Below are 23,392 nucleotides of genomic sequence, written 5' to 3' on the forward strand. Positions count from 1 at the left end.
CTGAAAAAAGGCAATTGGGATCAAAGTTTGGAGATGTTCCCCCTTACGGAGGCCGACATACTCTTACCAATTTTTGCTTTCCCTTTTCTTTGTGACTGTGTGTAACCCATATGATGATGTCACAGCTATTTTTCCTAGCAGTTGCAGCCAAAAGATTTATAAACTTAGGAATCTAGAAGGTTCTGAGTCTCATCTGTCCCTACCCTATCCAAGCAGGCTGTTGATGATGTTGGCAGCCTGGGCTCCTGCAGCCCTGCATGTGGCTGTGTCCTGTGTTAGGAGGGCTAAGGGGGGGGGGGGAACAAGAGCTGTGGAGTCCAACCTTAGACCTTCCCCAGTGCATCTGACTCCAGAGGACACAGCTGAGAAGCAGCTTCACAGGGAAGCCCTGGGGCTGTCTGGAAGAGGAGGCTTGAAGACATGCAAGCAATAATTCTCACCAAGTCACCATAACAGGACAGGCAGGTTGAGTGAGACACACCCTGAACACAGGGCTTTCATCATCCATTCACTTATTCCATTCATTCATTGAATACACCCTGTGCACTTACTCTGTGCCAGCGGATGCTATGGATACGACTGTGACCTAGTTCCAGTTCCTGCCCTTCTGGGTATCATAGTCCAGGGAGGAAACAGACGCCTCTCCAAACAGTGATGATTCAGGGTGAACAAGGCTGGGTCCAGTGCCCAGGGCACCAGGAATGGCTTCCTGGAGGAGGGCACCAGAAGACAAGCATTGGATGTCTCTGGCTTTCCCACCTTTCTTCTTGCCCAGAGCTCCCAGAATCACTGTAGAATGCACTAGAAATGTGTATTAGTTCATTTTCATGGGGCTATAAAAAACGACCTGAAACTGGATAATTTATAAAGAAAAGAGGTTTAATTGACTCACAGTTTTGCAGGGCTAAGTTTTGCCTCAGGCAATGTATAATCATGCAGAGGGCAAAGGGAAAGCAAGGCACCTCTTCCATGTTGGCAGGAGAGAAAGAGAGGGCAAAGGGAACTGCCACACACTTTTAAACCATGAGATCTCATGAGAACTTGTCCACTATCACGAGAACAACAATAGGGAAATTGCCCCCATAATCCAGTCACCTTCCACGAAGTCCCTCCTCTGACTCATAGGGATTACAATTTGAGATAAGAGTTGTGTGGACACACAGAGCCAAACTATATCAGAATGCTCCATCCTGGGAAAGAAGAAACTGCCTGAAAGTGCCGGGGCTTGGTTTCTATTCCTGCCGGAGAATGCAACACCTTGAGCTAAAGAGAAACTGACCAGGACAGGGCTGGCCTCATTCCCATCCGTCCTAGAGGGGGTGTCCTGCAACACTCACCCAGGACGTGTCCCCCGGGGTATAAAACTCAGCCTTGGGAGACCAGTGAGTCATGAATCCGCCGCTTCTGCTGTCCCTCGCTGCCTGTCTGTAATTAACCTGCTTTTGCTTCCGCCACGGTCACCATTGGAGAGTAGCAGCCATGGCTCTTCAATATCCTATGGCCGTGGGCCTCAACAAGGGCCACAAGGTAACCGAGAACGTGAGCAAGCCCAGGCACAGCTGCCGCCGTGGGCGTCTGACCAAACACACCAAGTTCGTGCGGGACCTGATCCGGGAGGTGTGTGGCTTTGCCCCGTAAGAGCGGCGCACCATGGAGTTGCTGAAGGTCTCCAAGGACAAACAGGCCTTCAAGTTCATCAAGAAAAGGGTGAGGACAAACATCCGGGCCAAGAGGAAGCGGGAGGAGCTGAGCAATGTCCTGGCCGCCGTGAGGAAAGCCGCTGCCGAGAAAGACTGAGCCCCCTCCCCTGCTGTCTCCCTGAAATAAAAAAACAGCTGCACCCACCAAAAAAAGTAATTAACCTCCTTTTTGGCACTGGCTGTGGTTGTGAGTGTTCTGCTCATCATACTCAGTGTAGTCAGATGCAGCCCAAGAGGCAGTGGCTGAAGTGTTCAGACCCCTGTTCCTGGTGGGCAGCGCGGTGGTGACGTTTGCCATCCTCCCTGCAGTGGGAGTCCTCCCTTGGGATTGGTAACTCACAAATGCTGCAAATTTGGCAGAGCAAGGAGGGTCCAATCTGATGAACCCGGCCTACTATAATACGAAAATGTTTGTTCTTTGGCCCTCAATCCTATCACAAAGCTAAACTTGGAACTTCCTCAGTGATAGGAGTCTTTTGTTATTCCTAATGAGTCTCTTTCAGATCACACAGCATGAGTTCATGCTAAAATGTGACTTAGGGTTGGGCCCCCAGGTAGCCTCAGCATTAGGGCAGTCACAAGACGACAAAGAGATTCTAGGATCAGAGGGTAGGAACCTTCAGTGTCACCCACTATCCTCCAAGAAAGGTGATGATGGGGAGGCGATGAAGACCAAACTATAAAAACTTTTTTTTTTTTTGAGATGGAGTCTCACTGTGTTGCCCAGTCTGGAGTGCAGTGGCACAATCCCAGCTCACTGCAACTTCCGCCTCCCAGGTTCAAGAAATTCTCTCTGCCTCAGCCTCCTGAGTAGCTGAAATTACAGGAGCCCGCCACCATGCCTGGCTAATTTTTGTATTTTTCAGTAGAGACGGGGTTTCCCCACGTTCGTCAGGCTAATCTTGAACTCTTGACCTCAGGTGATCCACCTGCCTCGGCCTCCCCAAGTGCTGGGAATACAGGTGTGAGCCACGGCTCTTGGCCTAAAATCTCTTGAACAAAAGAATTGAACTTTCTGGTTGCTGAACACATGGAGGTGCTGAGAGAATGAGGAGCCCCGGGAGACCATGGAAGCTCCTGCAATCCCCTTCTCCATCTCCCCTTATGAGCCTCAGGGAGAACTGGTCTTTCTTCTCAGTGCACTTGACCTAAGGCAGGCCCTCATCAGGGGATAGAAGTGATCAGATTGTGTTTCAGGAAAATCCCTAACTCCTGCTTGGAGGAGGCTGCCTGGGAGATTGAGATGGGAGCAGGAGACCAGGCAGGAGGCGGATGGAACAGACATAGTCATGCAATTTCCAGAGTCCTGCAGGCCCACTCGCTCTCATGGGTAGATGAGCTAAGCACCCATAACCCCCACCCCATTTCTCACTGTGCTTTCTGGCCTCCCAATGTTGGGAACCAGCCCAACCCTGTACGTGGGTGCCCCATGTCCCAGCGGACACAAGGGAGTGAGAAAAGAAATAAAGACAAAGACACAAGAATAGAATTTTACAGCATGGGTCCAGGGGTCCAATGCACTGGCGTGGGGTGATCCGAGTTGGCATTGAGCTCTGGGCTCCAAGCGCTTTTATTAGGTGTATTATCTACTAATCTTGCAGGCTATGGAGATGAGGGTTGGAGGAAGATAGCCGGGGAAGAGCATGTGTCTGCAGCAATCAATAGCAAATGTGGTTCTTCTAAGAAATACTAAGATTTTACCACCCACTATCTGAGATTTTACCACCCATTGTCTATCCAGGTGCTTTGGCAAGAGAGGTGCAGTAGATAAGGCCCATAAGGTCTGACCACACACAGCGCATCAAGGGGCTTTTATCTCCTGAGCATTGTGCACACAGAACAATCAGAATCGCTCCATATTCTGAGAACACAGGCAGAGCGCCTGTGGCATTCCAGTGATCTCTGCCCTGTAAGGCCTTTTGGCCTTACCAGCTCCCAACTGCAAAGACCCTCCCGAGTCTTGTGAGCAGAGTTGCATTACCTCCCAGAGTCTTTGCATAAGCTCCCTTTACGAGATCCTCATGCAATGTTCCCTCTATGTTGGGAAGAGATGTGGGACCAAAGGAGTTTCTCCTGCTCTGCAGCCACACCGCAGTGTTCCGCAGTTCTAGGGCGCTCTCAGATGGTCCTTACCATAGGCCTCCTGTTACCCCTTGATCTCTGCTTTTATTTTACTGCATCATAGTTTGGACATGATCTGTGGCACAAATCTCAGTGTATAAAAAGCAAAGCAAGCTTGTGATCATTTAACTCTAAGTAACGCAGGTCTGCCCCAGCCATCTCTTCCTACGCCCCTCTCCTGCAGCTGCAGGCAGAGCAGTGATCTCCAACATGGGCACGGCGACACTCTCAGGTTGTGAATCAATTTGTCACCATGGGTATCTTACACATTTAACTAGACTCAACAGAAATAGAGGAGTGTGCACAGCACAGCATCTTATTCATCAGTGTCTAAACTTTCCTTCAGACTGATGCAATGTGACTTTCTCCTAGTGAGTCACAGCCAAACAATTACTAAACACTGGGAGGAAAAATCCTCTGTGCACAGGCTCACTTTTGCTTTCTTATATTTACTAACTGCCCTGGCATGTTGTCTTCCCCCCAAAAAATGAGTTGAGAGCTCCCAGCGTCAGTCCGAGGTGCTTCATAGGCTGAGATGGGGCGTGGCATTTGGCCTGGTTTTCTGTGCTAAAAACAGAATTGAATTTATGCCTTGAGACCAGCCAGTGCCAGAGAGCACATTCCTCAGGGCAGGGTTGGGGTTGGCATCTCTGGGGAGAGAGGAGCCCAGCCGGCCCTCCTTGGCCTTGGCCCCCATCTGTCAGGGCCGCTGAGTCAGGCCAGGTGGAGAAAGCCGCAGTGGGAGATGGTGATGGTAAAGGGGGTGTCAGAAGCTGGGTCAGCGGGGCAGGGCCAGGGCTCTGTGGATGCAAGAGTCCCTCTCTCAGCAATCCTGAGACTTTGGGGTCAAACTTCCCTAGGTTGAAATCTTCTCTGTACATTTTCTCAAAGGCTCAGAGAAGCTATTTTCCAGTAGCTCTGTTCATCTCCCTGTATGACAAGAACATTCTGTTCTTGGATATTGCTGGCGTCCCGGCCCTTTCTCAGTCACATCCAGTGCACATCTGGACGCACCATGCGCTCTCTTGAGAGCAGCAGGACGTTCAAACCACTCAAACTCCAGCCCACATGCAGCAACCCTCGCCACGGCCTCACGCTCAAAAACTAGCCAAAGCCACCTGCTTAACTGCCCACTCGCTTCACACGCGACCAAGCCGAATCCTTCTTCCCGGGGAGTGCTGACCCTGGTAAAGCGGTGTCATCGTCTGGGGTAAATACCCAAGATTCAGTGTCTCATACCAAGAAAATCGGGTATACAGACACAAGAAGTGGGTTTAGGAGCAGAGGTTTAATAGGCAAAAGAGAAAGAAAAGCGCTCTCTTTCTCAAGAGGCACCTGAATGGGACTTCCAGCCACAGTGGAGTGTACTGGATTTTATCCATAGGTTTGAGGAGGCGGTTCTGATGCCCATAGGGGCCGCAGATTGGTTTGAAGAGCTGCGACATTGACATAGTGCTTGAGGAATCTGGCTGCGCCCCCCTAATTGTATTGTGCCATGTTGTCTGCTCTCTACTGTACATGCGGAAAGGAAAAGGGACGATGGAGCCACAATTTTGAAAATACCTCGTCCCAGGTAGCCTTTTCCTATTGGTACAACTGCTGGCAGTCACCTGTGCCAGCTTCTAGCCTGCCCTTCTGTGTCCACAGCTCGATTTCAAGGGCTGATTGCTGTTAGAAAAGAATATGATGTGGTGGGGGAGGGGGGAGCTTTTCATTAAAAGAAAAACCTTACCAAAGACTTTTTAACCCTATCTGCCTAAACTGTTTCTTAACTCCTATATCACTGGGTCCTATTTAGCTTTTAACACTTACTCCATGCTTGTCGTGGTAGCTCATACCTATAATCTCAGGACTTTGGGAGGCCAAGGTAGGCAGATCACCTAGTCAGGAGTTCGAGACCAACATGCTGAAACCCCGTCTCTACGAAACTAGCTGGGCTTGGTGGCGGGTACCTGTAATCCCAGCTACTTAGGAGGCTGAGGCAGGAGAACTGCTTGAACCTGGGAGGCAGAGGTTGCAGGGAGCTGAGATTGTGCCATTGCACTTCAGCCTAGGTGATGAAGCGAGACTCTGCCTCACAAAACAGGAAGAAAATTCATTCCACATACACGACCGCCACCTGTGTCATTTCTCCTGCAGTCCACTATGATTCCCTGGTGGGATTTTCCCAGCAATCAGCAGGGGTCGCTAAAACCCCATATCAAAATTACCAAAGCAGCCGCCTGTGCATTCCCAGCTCTGGGTTGTCACTGTCTAGGGACAGTGGACCTAGAACTGTTTGAGGACAGGAAGCAGGGTTGCATCACTCACTGCCATGTCTCTAGTTATTGAGAACTCACATAGCTAGGGGGAAAGTTATTGTCTCTCTTTCCAGGGTCACGGAATTCTCATGGCTTCCTGGGAAATAAGAGTAAACTTCAACACCTGTTGGTCATATTTTCTCACCCTAGTTCCCTGTATGTAAGAAACACCCTGACATGAAGGCCCCCTGTAGGGCAGAGACACCATCTAGACTAGACCCACTTTCCCAGCCCAGCAACCCCCCTCAGTCCTGGGCCCACCTCCTCCCAAAAGGCAAGCAGCCCCTGATCCCAGGTACCCCTGGGCAAGCCTCAGGAAAGACTTTCCACAACCCCAGGTGCTGCTAGAACGTGGCACACAGGAGAGCACTGGGTTTTCCTCCTGTCACGGGCTTCCCCTCTGGAACAAGTACAGAAACGGCTGAATCATTCTGGTGGCATCCAGGTGTGATTTCCACCTGGCCTCAGGGAGCCTCTCCCAGGTAACAGGCAATTTGGTGGAATTTCAGATGTTCAGAAAGAGTGTTAGGTAGGCAGATGTCACTGAGGGAGGGGGCTGGGCCTCACCGGTGCCTCTGCTATCTGCCTGGGTGGGTGGAGTGCTGTGTTCCACCTGCACATTTCAAGCTTGCTAGCTGGTCCCTGCTACCCGCAACAAGAACGTGGGTGCCAGTCCCTGGATGGCCAGACTGGATCCTTTCCTGCTTAAATGCTCTGCTGCAGCAGCAAACACTGCAACAAGAAACCACTGAAAATTAAGTCAGAACAAAGCAGCTTTAGCTCTTGGCTATTTGCTCAAGCCCAGATTCTCCCTAAATTATCGAAGACAGGAGTGTTGAGAATAAAACTTCCACACATGGTTTTTAAAAATTAAAAGTAGTCTCGGCCGGGCGCGGTGGCTCAAGCCTGTAATCCCAGCACTTTGGGAGGCCGAGGCGGGTGGATCACAAGGTCGAGAGATCGAGACCATTCTGGTCAACATGGTGAAACCCCGTCTCTACTAAAAATACAGAAAATTAGCTGGGCATGGTGGCACGTGCCTGTAATCCCAGCTACTCAGGAGGCTGAGGCAGGAGAATTGCCTGAACCCAGGAGGCGGAGGTTGCGGTGAGCCGAGATCGCGCCATTGCAATTGCACTCCAGCCTGGGTAACAAGAGCAAAACTCCGTCTCAAAAAAAAAAAAAAAAAAAAAAAAAAAAAGTAGTCTCCTTCCCCTTCTTTTACCTCACCCCTCATTTGCACTCCTCAGAGATCAATGGTCTTACCAGTTTCTGGCTTCAGTACCTTTGAATTTTCCCATAGTACTCTCATAATTCTCTCTCATGACTTTAGGGACCCTGCTACACCATTACCAGTTGTAGAATTTTAAAATTTACTTAACCTCTCTGGGCTGCAGATTCCTGTTGACTTACAAACATCCAATAAAGTAAATGTGTTTGTAAAGATCATGTAAACTGGGAACCCCGCACACACCCCTTATGCTGAGTGAATCTATCTTGGGAAGTACGTTGGATAGAAAATTTTCAGAATGTAGAAACTTGCGTTCCATTATTTTAATTAACAAAAGTAATAATGTTCCTAGTTCAATTAATACCATCAGGTAATTTCCTCAAACATTACAGAAATTCTCTCAAAAATCTATCTAGCACTCTATCCAGGGTTTCTACATGAAATATAGCATTGGAAACAGTTATCTTTTTGTTAGCATTTATTCACTGGGATTACAGGCGCGAGCCACCACGCCCATCCAGATTTTTTTAAAGAAAGGGAAAAAAAAAATGAAATGTCTCATGACTTTGGACATCAGCATAAAACTCAGTACTCTGCTCCTAGTCTCTACATTATTGTCGCGATTACTGTCGACAGGAGCACGCTACTCCCTGGGAGAGGCAGGCCCTCAGGAAATCACAAAACAGGATCCCTGTCCCGCTCAGGGGCTGCCCTGTGACTGACAGGTGTGGGAGAAAAAGTGCGCCGAAGAGGACAAAGGGGGAGAGTGCACCCTCTGGTGGCTGAAGGAGGAAACCGCGTAGCATCTTTTCCCCAGCGCCAAGACCAAGCTGAGGATGCGACTCGGGAGCCTGTTTATCTGATCCGCACCACGTCCATCGTGTTACCATGTGAAATAGCTCACATCTGTTTTTTTTTTTTTTTTTTTTTGAGACGGAGTTTCGCTCTTGTTACCCAGGCTGGAGTGCAATGGCGCGATCTCGGCTCACCGCAACCTCCGCCTCCTGGGTTCAGGCAATTATCCTGCCTCAGCCTCCCGAGTAGCTGGGACTACAGGCGTGCACCACCACACCCGGCTAATTTTTGTATTTTTAGTAGAGACAGAGTTTTACCTTGTTGACCAAGATGGTCTTGATCTCTTGACCTCGTGATCCACCCGCCTCGGCCTCCCAAAGTGCTGGGATTATAGGCGTGAGCCACCGTGCCCGGCCATGTTTTTTAAAAAATAGTTATTAAGTGTTTGTTAATTTGCTTCCTGTCGTCCCCACTAGAATGTGGGTGCAGGAACTCCTGGGTTTTTTTTTCGTTGTTTTATTTTTTTAGACAGGGTCTCGCTCTGTTGCCCAGGCTGGAGTGCAGTAGGGTCATCTTGGCTCACTATAATCTCTGCCTCCCAGGCTCAAGTGATTCTTCTGCCTCAGCCTCCCAAGTAACTGGGATTACAGACACCCGCCACCATGCCCAACTAATTTTTGTATTTTTAGTAGAGACAGTGTTTCACCACGTTGGCCAGGCTAGTCTTGAACTCCTGACCTCAGGTCATCTGCCCACCCTGGCCTCCCAAAGTGCTGGTAGTACAAGCATGAGCCACCGTGCCCAGCCTCCCAGCACTTTCAAGTGTCATGATTTGGACACTATGTCATGTGGTGACCCTCATTATAGACCGTATTGTATACTAGAAAAGACAGAAATCTATTAAGTTGCCGCAGAAGAAACTGGGTTTTGCCATTACTTTCAATGACAAAAACAGCTACTACCTTTGCACCAACATAATATTAGTAAAACACAGAGGTAAATTAGAAACTATAATTGTGACAAATGCAAAGAGAAGAAATGATGTGAGGAAAGCAAATAGGGGAATCCATCCTCCTCCAAGGTATCAGACAGGAGGTATCATCCTGATGGGGTGACAGAAGAAACGGTAGGTGACAACTAGGAGAGGTAAAAGAAGGGGAAGAGCATTCCAGGCTTGGGAGCAGCAAGGAGGGAAAGTTAAGTCAAGGGTTCTGCGCTGTATTTTAAATATGTCCTTGTGAAATATCTCAGACCTGTTTTTTAAAATAGTTAATCATTTTACTGTTATTAAATTACACATTCATTTTTCTTTTTCATTGCATTTTAGGTTTTGGGGTACATGTGAAGAACACGCAAGATTGTTGCATAGGTACACACATGGCAGTGTGATCTGCTGCCTTCCTCCCCTTGACCTATATCTGGCATTTCTCCCCATGCTCTCTCTCCCCAACTCCCCACTCCCCACTGTCCCTCCCCCATTTCCCCCCAACAGACCCCAGTGTATAGTGCTCCCCTCCCTGTGTCCTTGCGTTTTCATTGTTCAACACCGGCCTATGAGTGAGAACATGTGGTGTTTGATTTTCGGCTCTTGCGTCAGTTTGCTGAGAATGTTGGTTTCCAGGTTCATCCATGTCCCTATGAAGGACACAAACTCATCATTTTTGATGGCTGCATACTATTCCATGGTGCATATGTGCCACATTTTCCCTGTCCAGTCTATCATTGATGGGCATTTGGGTTGGTTCCAGGTCTTTGCTATTGTAAACAATGCTGTGATGAACATTCGTGTGCATATGTCCTTATAGTAGAACGATTTATAATCCTTTGGATATATACCCAGTAATGGGATTGCTGGGTCAAATGGAATTTCTATTTCTAGGTCCTTAAGGAATCACCACACCTTCTTCCACAATGGTTGAACTAATTTACACTGCCACCAACAGTGTAAAAGTGTTCCTATTTCTCCACATCCTCTCCAGCATCTCTTGTCTCTAGATTTTTTTAATGATCGCCATTCTAACTGGCATGAGATGGTATCTCAATATAGTTTTGATTTGCATTTCTCTAATGACCAGTGATGATGAGCATTTTTTCATGTTTGTTGGCCTCATGTATGTCTTCTTTTGTAAAGTGTCTGTTCATATCCTTCGCCCACTTTTGAATGGGCTTGTTTTTTTTCTTGTAAATCTGTTTTAGTTCTTTGAAATTCTGGATATCAGCCCTTTGTCAGATGGGTAGACTGCAAAAATTTTTTCCCATTCTGTTCATTGCCAATTCACTCTAATGACTGTTTATTTTGCCATGCAGAAGCTGTGGAGCATACTGCCCAAAGTAATGTACAGATTCAACGCTATCCCCATCAAGCTACCAATTACCTTCTGCACAGAACTGGAAAAAAACACCTTAAACTTCATATGGAACCTAAAGAGAGCCCGCATAGCCAAGTCAATTCTAAGCAAAAAGAACAAAGCAGGAGGCATCACACTACCTGACATTGAACTATACTACATGGCTACAGTAATCAAAACAGCATGGTACTGGTACCAAAACAGAGATATAGACCAATGGAACAGAACAGAGACCTCAGAGGCAACACAACACATCTACAACCATCCGATCTTTGACAAACCTGACAAAAACAAGCAATGGGGAAAGGATTCCCTGTTTAATAAACGGTGTTGGGAAAACTGGCTAGCTACGTGCAGAAGGCAGAAACTGGACCCCTTCCTGACACGTTACACTAAAAAAAAAACAAATTTTTTTTTTTTTTTTTTGAGACAGAGTCTCGCTGTGTCGCCCAGGCTGGAGTGCAATGGCTCAATCTCGGCTCACTGCAACCTCCGCCTCCCATATTTGAGCAATTCTCCTGCCTCAGGCTCCCAAGTAGCTGGGATTAGAGGCATGCACCACCATGCCCAGCTAATTTTTGTATTTTTAGTAGAGACACAGTTTCATCATGTTGGCCAGGCTGGTCTTGAACTCCTGATCTCAAGTGATTCATCTGCCTCAGCCTCCCAAAGTGCTGAGATTACAGGTGTGTGAGCCACGGTGCCCAGCCAAGGAGGAGTTTTTAAACTGACTTAATTAATTATAACAGATTGGATCAGGGCAGCTAGTGAGTCTGATATTTAAAATTTTAATTTTCTAAAACATATAGGGAGCAAATCTAATTTCCTCCTATCAAAACAGAAGTGCACAAGTAATATAGAATTAAAGGCAACATAATACTCATTGAAGTTGCAGTAAATGCCCACAAGATACAGAATAGGCCCAGCGCAGTATCTCATGTCTGTCATCAGCATTTTGGGAAGACGAGGCAGGAGGATCACTTGAGCCCGGGAGTTCGAAGCTGCAGTAAGCTATGATGGTGCCACTGCACTCCAGCCTGAGCAACAAAGCAAGACCCTGTCTCTAAAATGAAACTTAAAATAAAAATAAATTGCCAAGGCTCAGTCGCTCACATCTGTAATCCCAGCACTTTGGGAGGCCGAGGTGGGTGGATCACAAGGTCAGGAGTTCGAGATCAACATGGCTAACACGGTGAAACCCCATCTCTACTAAAAATACAAACATTAGCCAGGCATGGTGGCACATGCCTGTAATCCTAGCTACTCAGGAGGCTGAGGCAAGAGAATCGCTTGAACCCGGGAGGCAGAGGTTGCAGTGAGCTGAGATCGTGCCACCGCACTCCAGCCTGGGGAACAGAGCAAGACTCTGTCTCCGAAAAAAAATAAAAAATTAATTTAAAGAGTGAGGTGGGGGCTAGAATCTGGAGGCCAAGGAAGGGAGTAGAGGAGCCAGACAGGCCAGATCTTACCTCAGCTTCTTTCCTTGAGGTCACCAGGGTGCTGGGCAGGACCAGCTCACAGGGACAGGGCACGCAGGTACACACAAAACTTATGGACTACGTGAGCTGCTGCATCATCCACAATGCCAAAGACCCTGTGCCATGAGGACAGCAAGCTTACCCTGTTGGAGTCAGAGCAAGAGACTTGGGGCTACCCTGAACTTGGCAGCTGCATCCTGGGTGTTTGGCTTAACCACTTGGTCCACAGAGATGATCTTCAACTTTATATAAAGTATTTGTATTGTATTGTAAAAATAAATAAGTAAATAAGGCCAGGCATGGTGGCTCAAGCCTGTAATCCCAGCACTTTGGGAGGCCGAGGCGGGCAGATCACCTGCAGTCAGGAGATCGAGACCAACCTGGCCAATATTGTGAAATGCCATCTCTACTTTAAAAAAAAAAAAAGTAGCTGGGCGTGGTGGTGCATGCCTGTAATCCCAGCTACTCAGGAAGCTGAGGCATGAGAATTGCTTGAATCCAAGAGGCGGAGGTTGCAGTGAGTGAAGATTGGGCCACTGTACTCCAGCCTGGGCAACAGAGTGAAACGGTCTCAAAAAATAAGTAAATAAATTTTTTTAAGACACAGTCAAAGTAAAACTGTCACAAGGGAAGGATTCACTCCAGCTGGCTCATGTTTATATTCTTAGTGTCTTTAAGGAATCTGTCCCTCAAAAGAAGGTACAGAGAAAAGAAAGGGAAAAAAGAAAATACAAATATAAAAAGGAATCTGATGTGTAAATAGTCCTGTCTTCTTACAAAAGGCTGGCTGGGTGTTTTGTCATCTTAAAGCTAAGGTACAAAGTTCCTGAATGGTTCCAGGTTCCTCTATTTACAACTTATACGTGGTGTGTTTGAAGTCCCCAAGCGGGCAGAGTAGTCAAAGCATGTCCAAGGGCAGCACGAAGGGGAGAGTGGCTGCATGAGTCAGAAAGAGGCTCTTGGGAGTGAGCAGAGTGAGGCTGGGATGGGGGCAGCCCACACTGTAGGCAGCCCATGCTGTTGGCCATGGGGAGTAGCTTAGGCCTCCTTCTAGGAATCAGGAGATGCCACTGAAAAATGTGACTAACTTTTGAGGGTGACCTTCAGAAAAGACCTGAGCAGAGTTTTGGCCTCACAGAGGCCAGAGTTCACGCAGGGAGGTCACTGAAGGAGGCAGGGCAAAATGCAGCTGATAGAAGGAGGTGGCTGGACCAGGGTGCAGAGACTGGAAGTAGATAGGTCTAATTCATCACAATGTCATGACTTGATGGTGGGTTGCATATCCATTCAATCATTCAGTAGCTATTTAGTGAGCACCTACTATATGCTGGGCATTGCTTTCGGTGCTGGGTACAACAGAGGAAGGAACAGGAATTGGTCAAGGATCGTGCTCAAATTTATGGCTTTTGTAAACAGAAGATGGTGATACCATTCCCTTAGACAGGAACTCCTGAGAGAGTGATGATGTGAAGAAGGTGGTCATGAGTCATTTTGCATTGGAGGTGCCTATGGGATGTCCAAGTGGAGGCGTCAAGTGGGCAGGTAGATACACAGATCCAGAACTCAGCTGAGAGCTCTGGACTAGAAACTAAAATACAGAAATCCTCTCCATTTTGACTACAGCTAAAGCCATTATGTGGATAAGGTCACTCAGCACAAAATGTATACTGTGAGGGTCCAGAGGGAAAATTACTCTGAAAAAAAAGAGAGAGGAATAAAGACCAGCCAGAGAAGCAGAAGGAAAATCAAGGCAATCTTACATCACAAAAGCTAAAGGAAATAAGTATTTCGAGAAGGAAGTGGTTGACTGTGTCAATCGCTACCCAATTGCCCAAGATCATGCAGCTAATAAGGGGCAGAATGGAAATTTAAAATCATATCACTTATATAATAAATAGTACTTGGCCAAACAGCTAGCCATCTGTAAACAAGCTCAGACCCCTACCTCACACCACATGCAAGTATACATTTTAGCCAAGGTAAAGATCTAAAAGTAAAACACAAAATAATCTTTTTTAAATAGAAAAAGTTTTACAATCTTAGTGTGAAAAGTCCCTCTTACGGCAAGACAGGAAACATAGAAACCATAAAAGAAAAATCTAGATTTTTTTTTAACAGATTAGAAGGTTTGTAGCACATCTGATAAGACATAGGGCTAATATCCCCCATATACAATAACTCAACAAGAAAATGATGAGAGAAACAGATGACTTGAAAATGGATACTGATAGCCATAAACATGTAGAAAGATAATCACCTCTCTAATGTTCAAGGAAATACAAATAAAGCAATAATGAAATCTTGTTCTTTGGATTAGTAAAACACTTAAAAACTGATCATATTGTAGAAAAAATAAATACTATAATCTTTTTGGTATTGTATTTGCTAATTCCTATTAAAATTTTAAGTGTAACCCTACTTCTAAATCCAGGCACTGGATACAAAGGTGGATTCACTTCATGCAAATTCATAAGCTCACTACAGTCTGTCAGCTCTGTTAAAAAAAAGCGTTTGTACACTTTTTATATTATGTTACTCTTTAGTGCTTCTAAAAAAACCTGAAATACACAAAATGTACACACCTAAGAACTCAACAATCCCAACTTCGGGATTCTTTTGCTCATTTTGCAAAAAATAACAAAAAAGGCAAACAACCTAGTATTTTTTAATGGGCACTGGATATGAATAGGTAATTGACAAAAAAGCACTTTGGGAGACCAAGGTGGGTGGGTCATCTGAGCTCAAGAGTGCAAGACCAATCTGGCCAACATGGCGAAATCTTGTCTCTACTACAAATACAAAAATTAGCTGGGTGTGGTGGCATGCCCCTGTAGTCCCAGCTACTTGGGAGGCTGAGGCAGGAGAATGGCTTTGAACCCAGGGGTGGAGGTTGCAGTGAGCTGAGATTGTGCCACTGCACTCCAGCCTGGGTGACAGAGTGAGACTTCATTTAAAAAAAAAAAAAAAAAAAAAAAAAAAAAAAAAAAAAGGCCGGGCGCGGTGGCTCAAGCCTGTAATCCTAGCACTTTGGGAGGCCGAGGCGGGTGGATCACGAGGTCGAGAGATCAAGACCATCTTGGTCAACATGGTGAAACTCCGTCTCTACTAAAAATACAAAAAACTAGCTGGGCGTGGTGGCGCGTGCCTGTAATCCCAGCTACTCAGGGGGCTGAGGCAGGAGAATTGCCTGAACCCAGGAGGCGGAGGTTGCGGTGAGCCGAGATTGTGCCATTGCACTCCAGCCTGGGTAACAAGAGCGAAACTCTGTCTCAAAAAAAAAAAAAAAAAAGAAGTAATAACATCCATTTCTGGGGTGAGGAGGTTACAAAACATTACTGGTGAAAAATATGAATTATTGCTGGGTGCCATGGCTCATGCCTGTAATTCCAGTACTTTAGGAGGCAGGTAGTTCACCTGAGGTCAGGAGTTCGAGACCATCCTGATCAACATGGTGAAACCCCATTTCTACTAAATACAAAAAATTAGCCCCATGTGATGGCTTATGCCTGTAATCCCAGCTACTTGGGAGACTGAGGCAGGAGAATTGCTTGAACCTGGGAGGTGGAGGTTACAGTGGGCCGAGATTGTGCCACTGTACTCCAGTCTGGGCAACAAGGTGAAAACTCTGTCTCAAAAAAAAAGAAAAGAAAAATATGAAGTATGACTAACTTTGGGGGGAAAACAATCTAGGAATAGTAATTAAATATGTATACTCTTTGACCTAATAACTCTGTGATTATAATTTACTTATAAATGCACCAGTGCACAGGGATTTATGTTTGAAACTATTTTATGTAGTGGGGGAAAAAAACTGGAAAACCTTCAAAAACGAAAAGATCCACAATGCTGAACTGATACGAGGGCATATTGTGCAACTATTATAAAGAATAAATTAGAATTAAGTCTACTGCACTTGAGAGATGCCCATAAAATATTAGGTGACATTGAGGCAGATGGTTTAGATTTTTTTTTTTTTTTTGAGACAGAGTTTCGCTCTTGTTACCCAGGCTGCAGTGCAATGGCGCGATCTCGGCTCACCGCAACCTCCGCCTCCTGGGTTCAGGCAATTCTCCTGCCTCAGCCTCCTGAGTAGCTGGGATTACAGGCATGTGCTACCGTGCCCAGCTAATTTTTTGTATTTTTAGTAGAGACGGGGTTTCACCATGTTGACCAGGATGGTCTCGATCTCTCGACCTCGTGATCCACCCGCCTCGGCCTCTCAAAGTGCTGGGATTACAGGCTTGAGCCACCGCGCCCGGCCTAGATTTTTTTTTTTAATGTCCATATATAAGTTTGTAGGGAGGAGAATACGGTTTAGAACTCTGGAGGCAGAAAGCCTGTGGCCAAACCCTGGCTTTACCACCTCCTGTATGTGATCATCACCGACCCCGCCCCCACCAGCCTCCGTTTCATTAACTATAAAAGGGGTTAATAATAACATGTATCTTGCAAGCTTATTGTGAGTATATGATAATTTCTGAAAAGTGCTACAGATGCCTAGTGCACAATTCAATAACAGCCTGAGTACAATGTACATGAGAATGCAGAACACGGAGGATGAAAACACACCACGCTGGTTAGCCGCGGTAGCTTACCTGAGGTCAGAAGTTCAAGACCAGCCAGGCCAATATGGTGAAACGCTGTCTCTACAAAAATATAAAAATCAGCTGGGCATGGTGGCACACACCTGTAATTCTAGCTACTTGGGAGGCTGAGGCAGGAGAATCATTTGAACATAGGAGGCGGAGCTTGCGGTGAGCCCAGATTGAGCCTGCATTCCAGCCTGGGCAACAGAGGGAGGCTGTGTCTCAAAAAAATAAAAAAGAAAGAGGCCGGGCGCGGTGGCTCAAGCCTGTAATCCCAGCACTTTGGGAAGCCGAGGCGGGTGGATCACGAGGTTGAGAGATCGAGACCATCCCGGTCAACATAGTGAAACCCCGTCTCTACTAAAAATACAAAAAATTAGCTGGGCATGGTGGCACATGCCTGTAATCCCAGCTACTCGGGAGGCTGAGGCAGGAGAATTGCCTGAACCCAGGAAGCGGAGGTTGCGGTGAGCCGAGATCGCGCCATTGCACTCCAGCCTGGGTAACAAGAACGAAACTCTGTCTCAAAAAAATAAAAAAGAAAGAAAGAAGAAAAAGAACACACACCATACTGTTCTCAGGTGGCCTCATGTGGGCAGAGCTGGAGGGGTGGGACACAGGTGACTAACATTTTGTATCAATTCAACTTCTTAAAGCATGTGTTGCTTTTGTAATTTATTTATTTTGATTTCCTTGTCAGAGAGCAAATGAGAGATCCCTTTTGCAATTTTTTAAAGAGCCAGTGAAGTAGAAGGGAAAGAAGAGCAAACCAGGCAGTCTGCCCTGGACTCACCACGAGCACTGGGAAGACACAGGAAGGGGACCCGGGCAGGATAGAGGGCCTAGGAAAGCCTTCTGCTCCAACAGGTGACCCCAACCCACTCTGGCCCTGGGCAAATGGCTGTTTCTCTACAGAGCCCAGATTCCCTCCTCTCCCTAACTAAGCTGCCAGAGATACCCGTGCATAAAGCATGTTTCTTCCTACCAAGAACAGGCTGGAGTTCCAGACCCAGGGATAGGGCTATGGCATTCTGTGCCAGACACCTTCTAAGGACTCTGCTTCTGCAACTCAACTAATCCCTCATCAACCCTCTGAGTTGGGTGTTTTATATATCCCCACAGGAAGGTTAAATCACATGCAGGCTGGCCAGACACAGTGGCTCATGCCTGTAATCCCAGCACCTTGGGAGGCCAGGGCGAGAGTATGGCTCAAGCTCAGGAGTTCAAGACCAACCATGGGCAACCCGGTGAGAGCCCATCTCTCTCCATGTATACATATAGTTTTATTATTACAAAAATTAGGCTGAGTGCAGTGGTTCACGCCTGTAATCCCAGCAGTTTAGGAGGCCGAGACGGGTGCATTACCTGAGGTCAGGAGGCGGAGACCAGCCTGACCAACATGGTGAAACCTGGTCTCTACTAAAAATACAAACATTAGCTGGGCATGGTGGTGCGTGCCTATAATCCCAGCTACTCCAGAGGCTGAGGCAGGAGAATCCCTTGAACCCGAAAGGCAGAAGTTGGGTTGCAGTGAGCCAAGATCACTATACTGCACTCCAGCCTGGGTGACAAGAGCAAAACTCCCTCTCAAAAAAAAAGAAAAAAAAAAAAAGTAAAATTTTATTAAAAATACAATTAAAAAATATTTTTAAATACATATTTTTAAAAATCCCTTGCAGGCTCTCGCACAGAGTGTCCGGGATTCACTCGCAGGCAGTCTGGCTCTAGCCCATGACTTCCCTGCTCCCAACGTCGGTTTACTCCACTGTGAAATGGGCTTCCAGATACTCAACTCTTGAGTTTGCTGCAAGGGTAAATGGCATCAGGCTTGGACCTGGGAGAAGGAAGTGTTTTTAAAATAGGCACTTTTGGTACCTCAATCCTTGCGGGGAGAAGATGTGCCAATGCCCCGGGTCTCTGCAGTGTAAGTTCCTGCTGAGTTATTCAATGTTCCACTGAGAGGAGACAAGCAGGACCGGGATCCCGGCCCCAACTCTTCCAGAAACGGCGGGGCAAAGCGCCCAGGGGCCTGTGCGTCCCTCCCTGCTGAGCGAGGGGGTCCTGTCATTGCCATGGGCGTGACCCAGACCCCAACCCCAGTGCATCCCGCCCTGGCCCTGCCAGAGAAGGAAGCCAAGTCTCGGGTCTGCAGGACCAGCGGGGAAGTGCCGGCAGGGTGTGAAGCAAGACTCTCCGGGCCACTCCCGGAATCCTCCAGCAGATAAAGGTGGCCCCACCACTGCGCGCTCCTAGCGGTCCCCGCGCCACTGCCGCTATGTCCCGTCGCTGCGCGCTGCTCGCCTGGGCTCTCCTCAGCCTCCTTCGGCTCGGGGAGGCTCAGAAGACAAAAGCCCCGGCCTGCTGCAGCCCCATAGTGCCACGGAGGGAGTGGGGGGCCCTGGCGTCAAAGTGCACCACGCCCCTGAGCCAGCCCGTGCGCTACGTGGTGGTGTCGCACACAGCGGGCAGCAGCTGCAACACCCCAGCCTCGTGTCAGCAGCAGGCCCAGAATGTGCAGCACTACCACATGAAGAGAGAGAATTGGTGCGACGTGGGCTACAAGTGAGTGCGGCAGGGAGGCACGGGCCGGGCTGGGGACCCCAGAGGCAAAGGTGTGCAAGCCCCCGCCAGCGGGATCAGTGCTGGGGCCACCCGGCTGACACCCCGGGCAGCTTACTGAACCTCGCAGTTCTTGTTTCTCCCTTGGGTCACCATATGGGTCGGGGCAGACATGGGGCAGGAGCGCACAGCATAAAGACGCCACGGGGAAGAGGGGAAGGGCTGAAATCCAAGCCCCGCTCCCCAGAGGATGGGGCAGGCTTTGCCTAACACACACCAACATGTCCGCGACACCTTTTGAAGGCGCCCCTTCCTGATGCCTGGTGCCTTTGTTGGGAGACAGAAAACCAGGCTGACTCAGTGCAGAGCCAGGTTCCAGGATCAGCTCAGCTTACTCTGGCTGAGGACTGAGGCAGGTCCCTCCCCAGCTGGGGCAGGTCCTCCCAGCTTCAGCTTTCTCCTCGGCAAAGTCCAAGGGATTGCGCCCCACCTGCTCCTTAAATGAACCAATACAGGCAAAGCACCTAGGACACTGCCTGGCACACAGGGGCCTGCAAAGCCACAAGCTATTGCCTTTAGAGACCTACTATGCGCCAGGCAGCACGCCAGATGTGCCATGGAGAACGGTGCCACTCTAGCCTCCCAGGGTTTAAAGATTAGCAGGGAGAAACAAGCCAAGGCTACAGGTGAATTCAGAGGGCCACAGAAGTGATGGATGAAAGGAACAAGGTGAGGGAGGGTGACCTCAGGCTGGGGCCAGACCCACACGGGCTCCTTGGAAGGGAGGGGCAAGGGAAGGCCTCCTGGAGAGCGGCTGCCTTGGCTCTGGAATGTGGGAGCCGATGGAGGGGTGCAGAACGCAAAGCCAACGAGGCTGAGTGGGCGGGTCCCGTGGGAAGGGCAAGGTGGCTGAACACAGCCAGAGGAGCAGAATGAAATGAGGAAAGGGCGGGACCAGGCAGGGCCTTGTGGACCACAGTGAAAACTGTAGCTTTTACTGTGAGATGTGAGATGGGAGCCACGGGAGGCTTCCGTGCAAAGAGCAGGGACCAGGGCTGGTCTAAGAGGCTCTCTCTGGCGGCCGTGGGGAGAACAGACTCTAAAGGGTGCCTGCTGAAGCGCGCCCTAGCCACGCTTACCAGCTACTGCCTCCTTACAATGGGCTGCAATCCAGCCTGAGGATTTCCAAGGAGAAGGAAGGTTTGAACCCTGCAGGCTCAGACCCAGGTAAGCATCAGAATCCCCTGCAGAGCTTACTGGAGGAACACATGGGTCCCCAGATCCCCAGGTCCCCAATAGACCCCACTCGGGGTCACATGTTCTCAGGACCTTCTGAGGTTATGTCATGAAAAAAAAAGTAAAAAACAAAACAAAACAAAACAAAAAAACAGACCCCACCCAAAGAAGTCTAGAGGTTTCCAAAGGTATTCCCAGCTCTTCCAAGAGTTTATCAAAGACTCCAAGTTCAAGGTTTTGTTTCCAAGACTCAAGTGCCGGATTCTAAGCATTCCCATGAGGTCAGGCTCTGCAGCCTCGGGTCTACACCACCACACAGAGAAGCAGCCTCAAGTCCGGCGCTCAGCTTTTAGGATTCAGAATCTGGTTCCAATGTTCTGAATCCCCTTTCCAGGTCATGTCACATTCTCCCTCTGAGCCTCAGTTTCTTCACCCGTAAATAGGGCTTTTGACTGTGCCCACTTGGCAATGGTGGCTGAGGTTTAAATGTATTCATGCAACAAATGACCAGGGAGAACCAGCCACCCCCCTTCCCTCCACTGCCATGCCAGGCACCAGGAATAAGGCACGGCCATAACCAGCCAGTCCCAGCAGCCAGCATCACCGAGGCCAGATTCTGGGAGCTGGCTTCCTAAGCGGTAGATTCAGGACTCATGATTCGGAAGTTCCGACAGTCTGTGCATCATTAAGGAAGCTGTGAGCACCAGGGCTGAGCTGGCACATACTACAGCTCCAAGACACTGATGTTCTAGGTCATTCCCCTGTGCCAAGTCAGATGCGTTTAATCAGATGTGCTGAATCAATCAGCCTTAAGGATTTTGCCAGGCTTGGAAACCAGGTGCTGGGGCTCCAGGGTCGGTATCCGGTTGTGACACCGACTTTGTCTCTGATCCTGTCACCCCAGTGGACCCCAAGGGCAGGAAGCAGGCTGGGGCGAGGGCAGAGTTCTGAGACGAAGGGGGCTCTGAGGAGCTTGTACAAATCATGTCGCTGAGTCTCAGCTCTCTCCGCTTAAGACGAGGATGGTAACAGTCCCTGCCTCAGAGGGCAGCCCTGCAAGGATTCAGCAAAACGAGGCTTCCAGAAATCCTCTAGGGAGGCAGGAGGGAGCAAGGCACAAGATCACATGGGTGGGGACCTCGGAGGCCTGGGTGAAAACCCCAGCTGTGACCCTGATGGGCTGTGACGTGGGGCAGGTGATTCTATCGCTCTGATTCTGTCTCTATAAAATGGGGGTGGTGGAGACTTACAGGGTTGCAGTGAGGATGGAAAAACAGCTGCATGCAGAGCTGTGCTTGGCACATGCCAGGGGCCCAATAAATGATCACAGTCATTGTTAACAGTCATGGGAAATGAAGGGAAGAGCAGGATGCTGGGGAAGTTGTGTGTCCCGGGGCAGGAACCGAGGCAAGGTGAGTGGAGGAAAGGGCAGGAGTCCCTCTCGGGAAGCCCTCCCTCATCCATCAAGCCCCCCACCTCCCCGTGCAGCTTCTTGATTGGAGAAGATGGGCTCGTGTATGAGGGCCGTGGCTGGGGCTTCAAGGGAGACCACTCGAGTCACCTCTGGAACACCATGTCCATCGGCATCACCTTCATGGGCAACTACATGGGTGAGTAACTGTCCCACCAGTTAGGATGGGGGCTCACGTGGGGCCTGAGGAGGGCGGGGACATGGCAGCCAGTGGCTGACAGGCTTCACCACCTACAAGCTCCATGACCTCGGGCAAGTGACTCAATTTTCTGAGCCTCGTTTCCACCACTGGAAAATGTGGGTCATTTCCAACCACAGGGTGCGGGTGAGAATTAGCTGATAAAAAAAATCCTTCCGCCAGACAGGCGCAGTGGCTCACACCTGTAATCCCAGCACTTTGGGAGGCCAGGGCAGGCGGATCATGAGGTCAGGAGATTGAGACCATCCTGACCAATATGGTGAAACCCCATCTCTACTAAAAATACCAAAATTAGCCAGGCAGGTGCCTGTAGTCCCAGCTACTGAGGAGGCTGAGGCAGGAGAGTTGCTTGAACCTGGGAAGCGGAGGTTGCAGTGAGCCGAGGTCACACCATGGCACTCCAGCCTGGTGACAGACCAAGACTCCGTATTTAAAAAAAAATCCTTCCATCAGGCCACAGTTCCTAAGAAGCACTTGATTGATGTTGGCTATTGTTGTGGGCGGGAGCCAGAGGTCTGGCGACAGGGGAATGAGAATACACAATCATCATTATGACCGCCAAGGCTTGCTAAGGGCTTCTTCCGTGGCAGGTGCCACTTTGTGGATTTTATGTAAAAGTAGTTCCTCTTACCTCCCACAGCCCTGTGGGTAGGTGCCATTATTCTCTCCTTTCGCGGATGAGGAAACTGAGGCACAGAGAGTGAAGTCCAGCTCAGAGGACACAATCAAACCCACTATCCTACACTACCACTGCCCTTCAGGAAGCCCCGCCTCACTCCTGCCTCTGCCTCCCCAGATCGGGTGCCCCCAGCCCGGGCCCTCCGGGCAGCCCAGGGTCTGCTGGCCTGCGGCGTGGCTCAGAGAGCCCTGAGCTCCAAATATGAGGTCAAAGGGCACCGGGATGTGCAGCCTACGCTCTCTCCAGGAGACCAGCTCTACAGTATCATCCAGAACTGGCCACACTACCGTGCCTCCTGAAGCCCTGCTGGGTGGTACCCCATTCCTCTCCTCCCACGGCCCAAACCCCACTGCCGCCTCCTCCAATAAAGGTGCAGCTGCAGCTCAAAATGTATTCCTGGGCAGGTCCCGCGGCACCTCCCGCTCCTTCTCTCCCTCCCACAAGACCCAAGCCCTCCCACCCCTCCCTCCCAGCACTCTTGTCGCTGGTGCTCCGAACCCAGAGGCCCCGGCCCTGAACCAAGACCCCGGAGATCCCAGCTCGAGAGCAACATCACAGCTCAGAACCCAGAGGTCTCAGGTCAGAGCCCAGGAATCAGCACCACGGCGGCCTGGATGTCACAGTAACAGCTGGGGGTCCTCCTGGGCAGTGAACCACACTGCAAGATACCCCCTTCCCACCACACAGCC

At 49.1% G+C, this 23,392-nt stretch overlaps 2 protein-coding genes and 1 pseudogene across 8 annotated transcripts in view; 2 read left to right on the top strand and 1 right to left on the bottom strand.

Moving 5' to 3' along the window:
* CCDC61 (coiled-coil domain containing 61) overlaps positions 1 to 23,392 on the bottom strand; it is a 64,509-nt gene that overhangs the window by 3,813 nt on the left and 37,304 nt on the right. For 2 of the 7 annotated variants that reach the window (XR_012513816.1, XR_012513815.1), the window contains exons 14-16: positions 18,435 to 18,602; positions 16,569 to 16,619; positions 13,348 to 13,667 (exon numbers count right to left, since the gene is read on the bottom strand). Coding sequence is in view for 5 of the 7 variants with exons in the window: in XM_074386169.1 (XP_074242270.1) it covers positions 18,436 to 18,602 (167 nt within the window). In the remaining 2 variants the exon portion in view is untranslated. Of the gene's footprint in view, positions 1 to 13,347; positions 13,668 to 16,140; positions 16,620 to 16,988; positions 18,603 to 20,778; positions 21,408 to 23,392 lie in introns of those variants that run through there. The other 5 variants (XM_074386172.1, XM_074386171.1, XM_074386170.1 and 2 more) reach the window with 5 other exon arrangements.
* On the top strand, positions 1,467 to 1,797 carry LOC101054453 (large ribosomal subunit protein eL36-like; annotated as a pseudogene).
* PGLYRP1 (peptidoglycan recognition protein 1) lies at positions 18,720 to 23,154 on the top strand. The gene is made up of 3 exons (XM_003940264.4): positions 18,720 to 19,121; positions 21,843 to 21,964; positions 22,821 to 23,154. The coding sequence occupies exons 1-3, from the start codon at positions 18,835 to 18,837 to the stop codon at positions 23,000 to 23,002; spliced, it is 591 nt and encodes a 196-aa protein (XP_003940313.1). The 5' UTR covers positions 18,720 to 18,834; the 3' UTR covers positions 23,003 to 23,154.

The sequence above is a fragment of the Saimiri boliviensis genome, chromosome 14, assembly GCF_048565385.1.
Source record: "Saimiri boliviensis isolate mSaiBol1 chromosome 14, mSaiBol1.pri, whole genome shotgun sequence".
Taxonomy (NCBI): domain Eukaryota; kingdom Metazoa; phylum Chordata; class Mammalia; order Primates; family Cebidae; genus Saimiri; species Saimiri boliviensis.

What these genes read in the sequence shown, in the direction of transcription:
- PGLYRP1 (XM_003940264.4), top strand. Translation starts at nt 18,835, where the DNA reads ATGTCCCGTCGCTGCGCGCTGCTCGCCTGGGCTCTCCTCAGCCTCCTT. An exon ending in TGGTGCGACGTGGGCTACAA is followed by an intron (nt 19,122 to 21,842) that starts GTGAGTGCGGCA and finishes CTCCCCGTGCAG; the next exon opens with CTTCTTGATTGGAGAAGATG. An exon ending in CTTCATGGGCAACTACATGG is followed by an intron (nt 21,965 to 22,820) that starts GTGAGTAACTGT and finishes CTGCCTCCCCAG; the next exon opens with ATCGGGTGCCCCCAGCCCGG.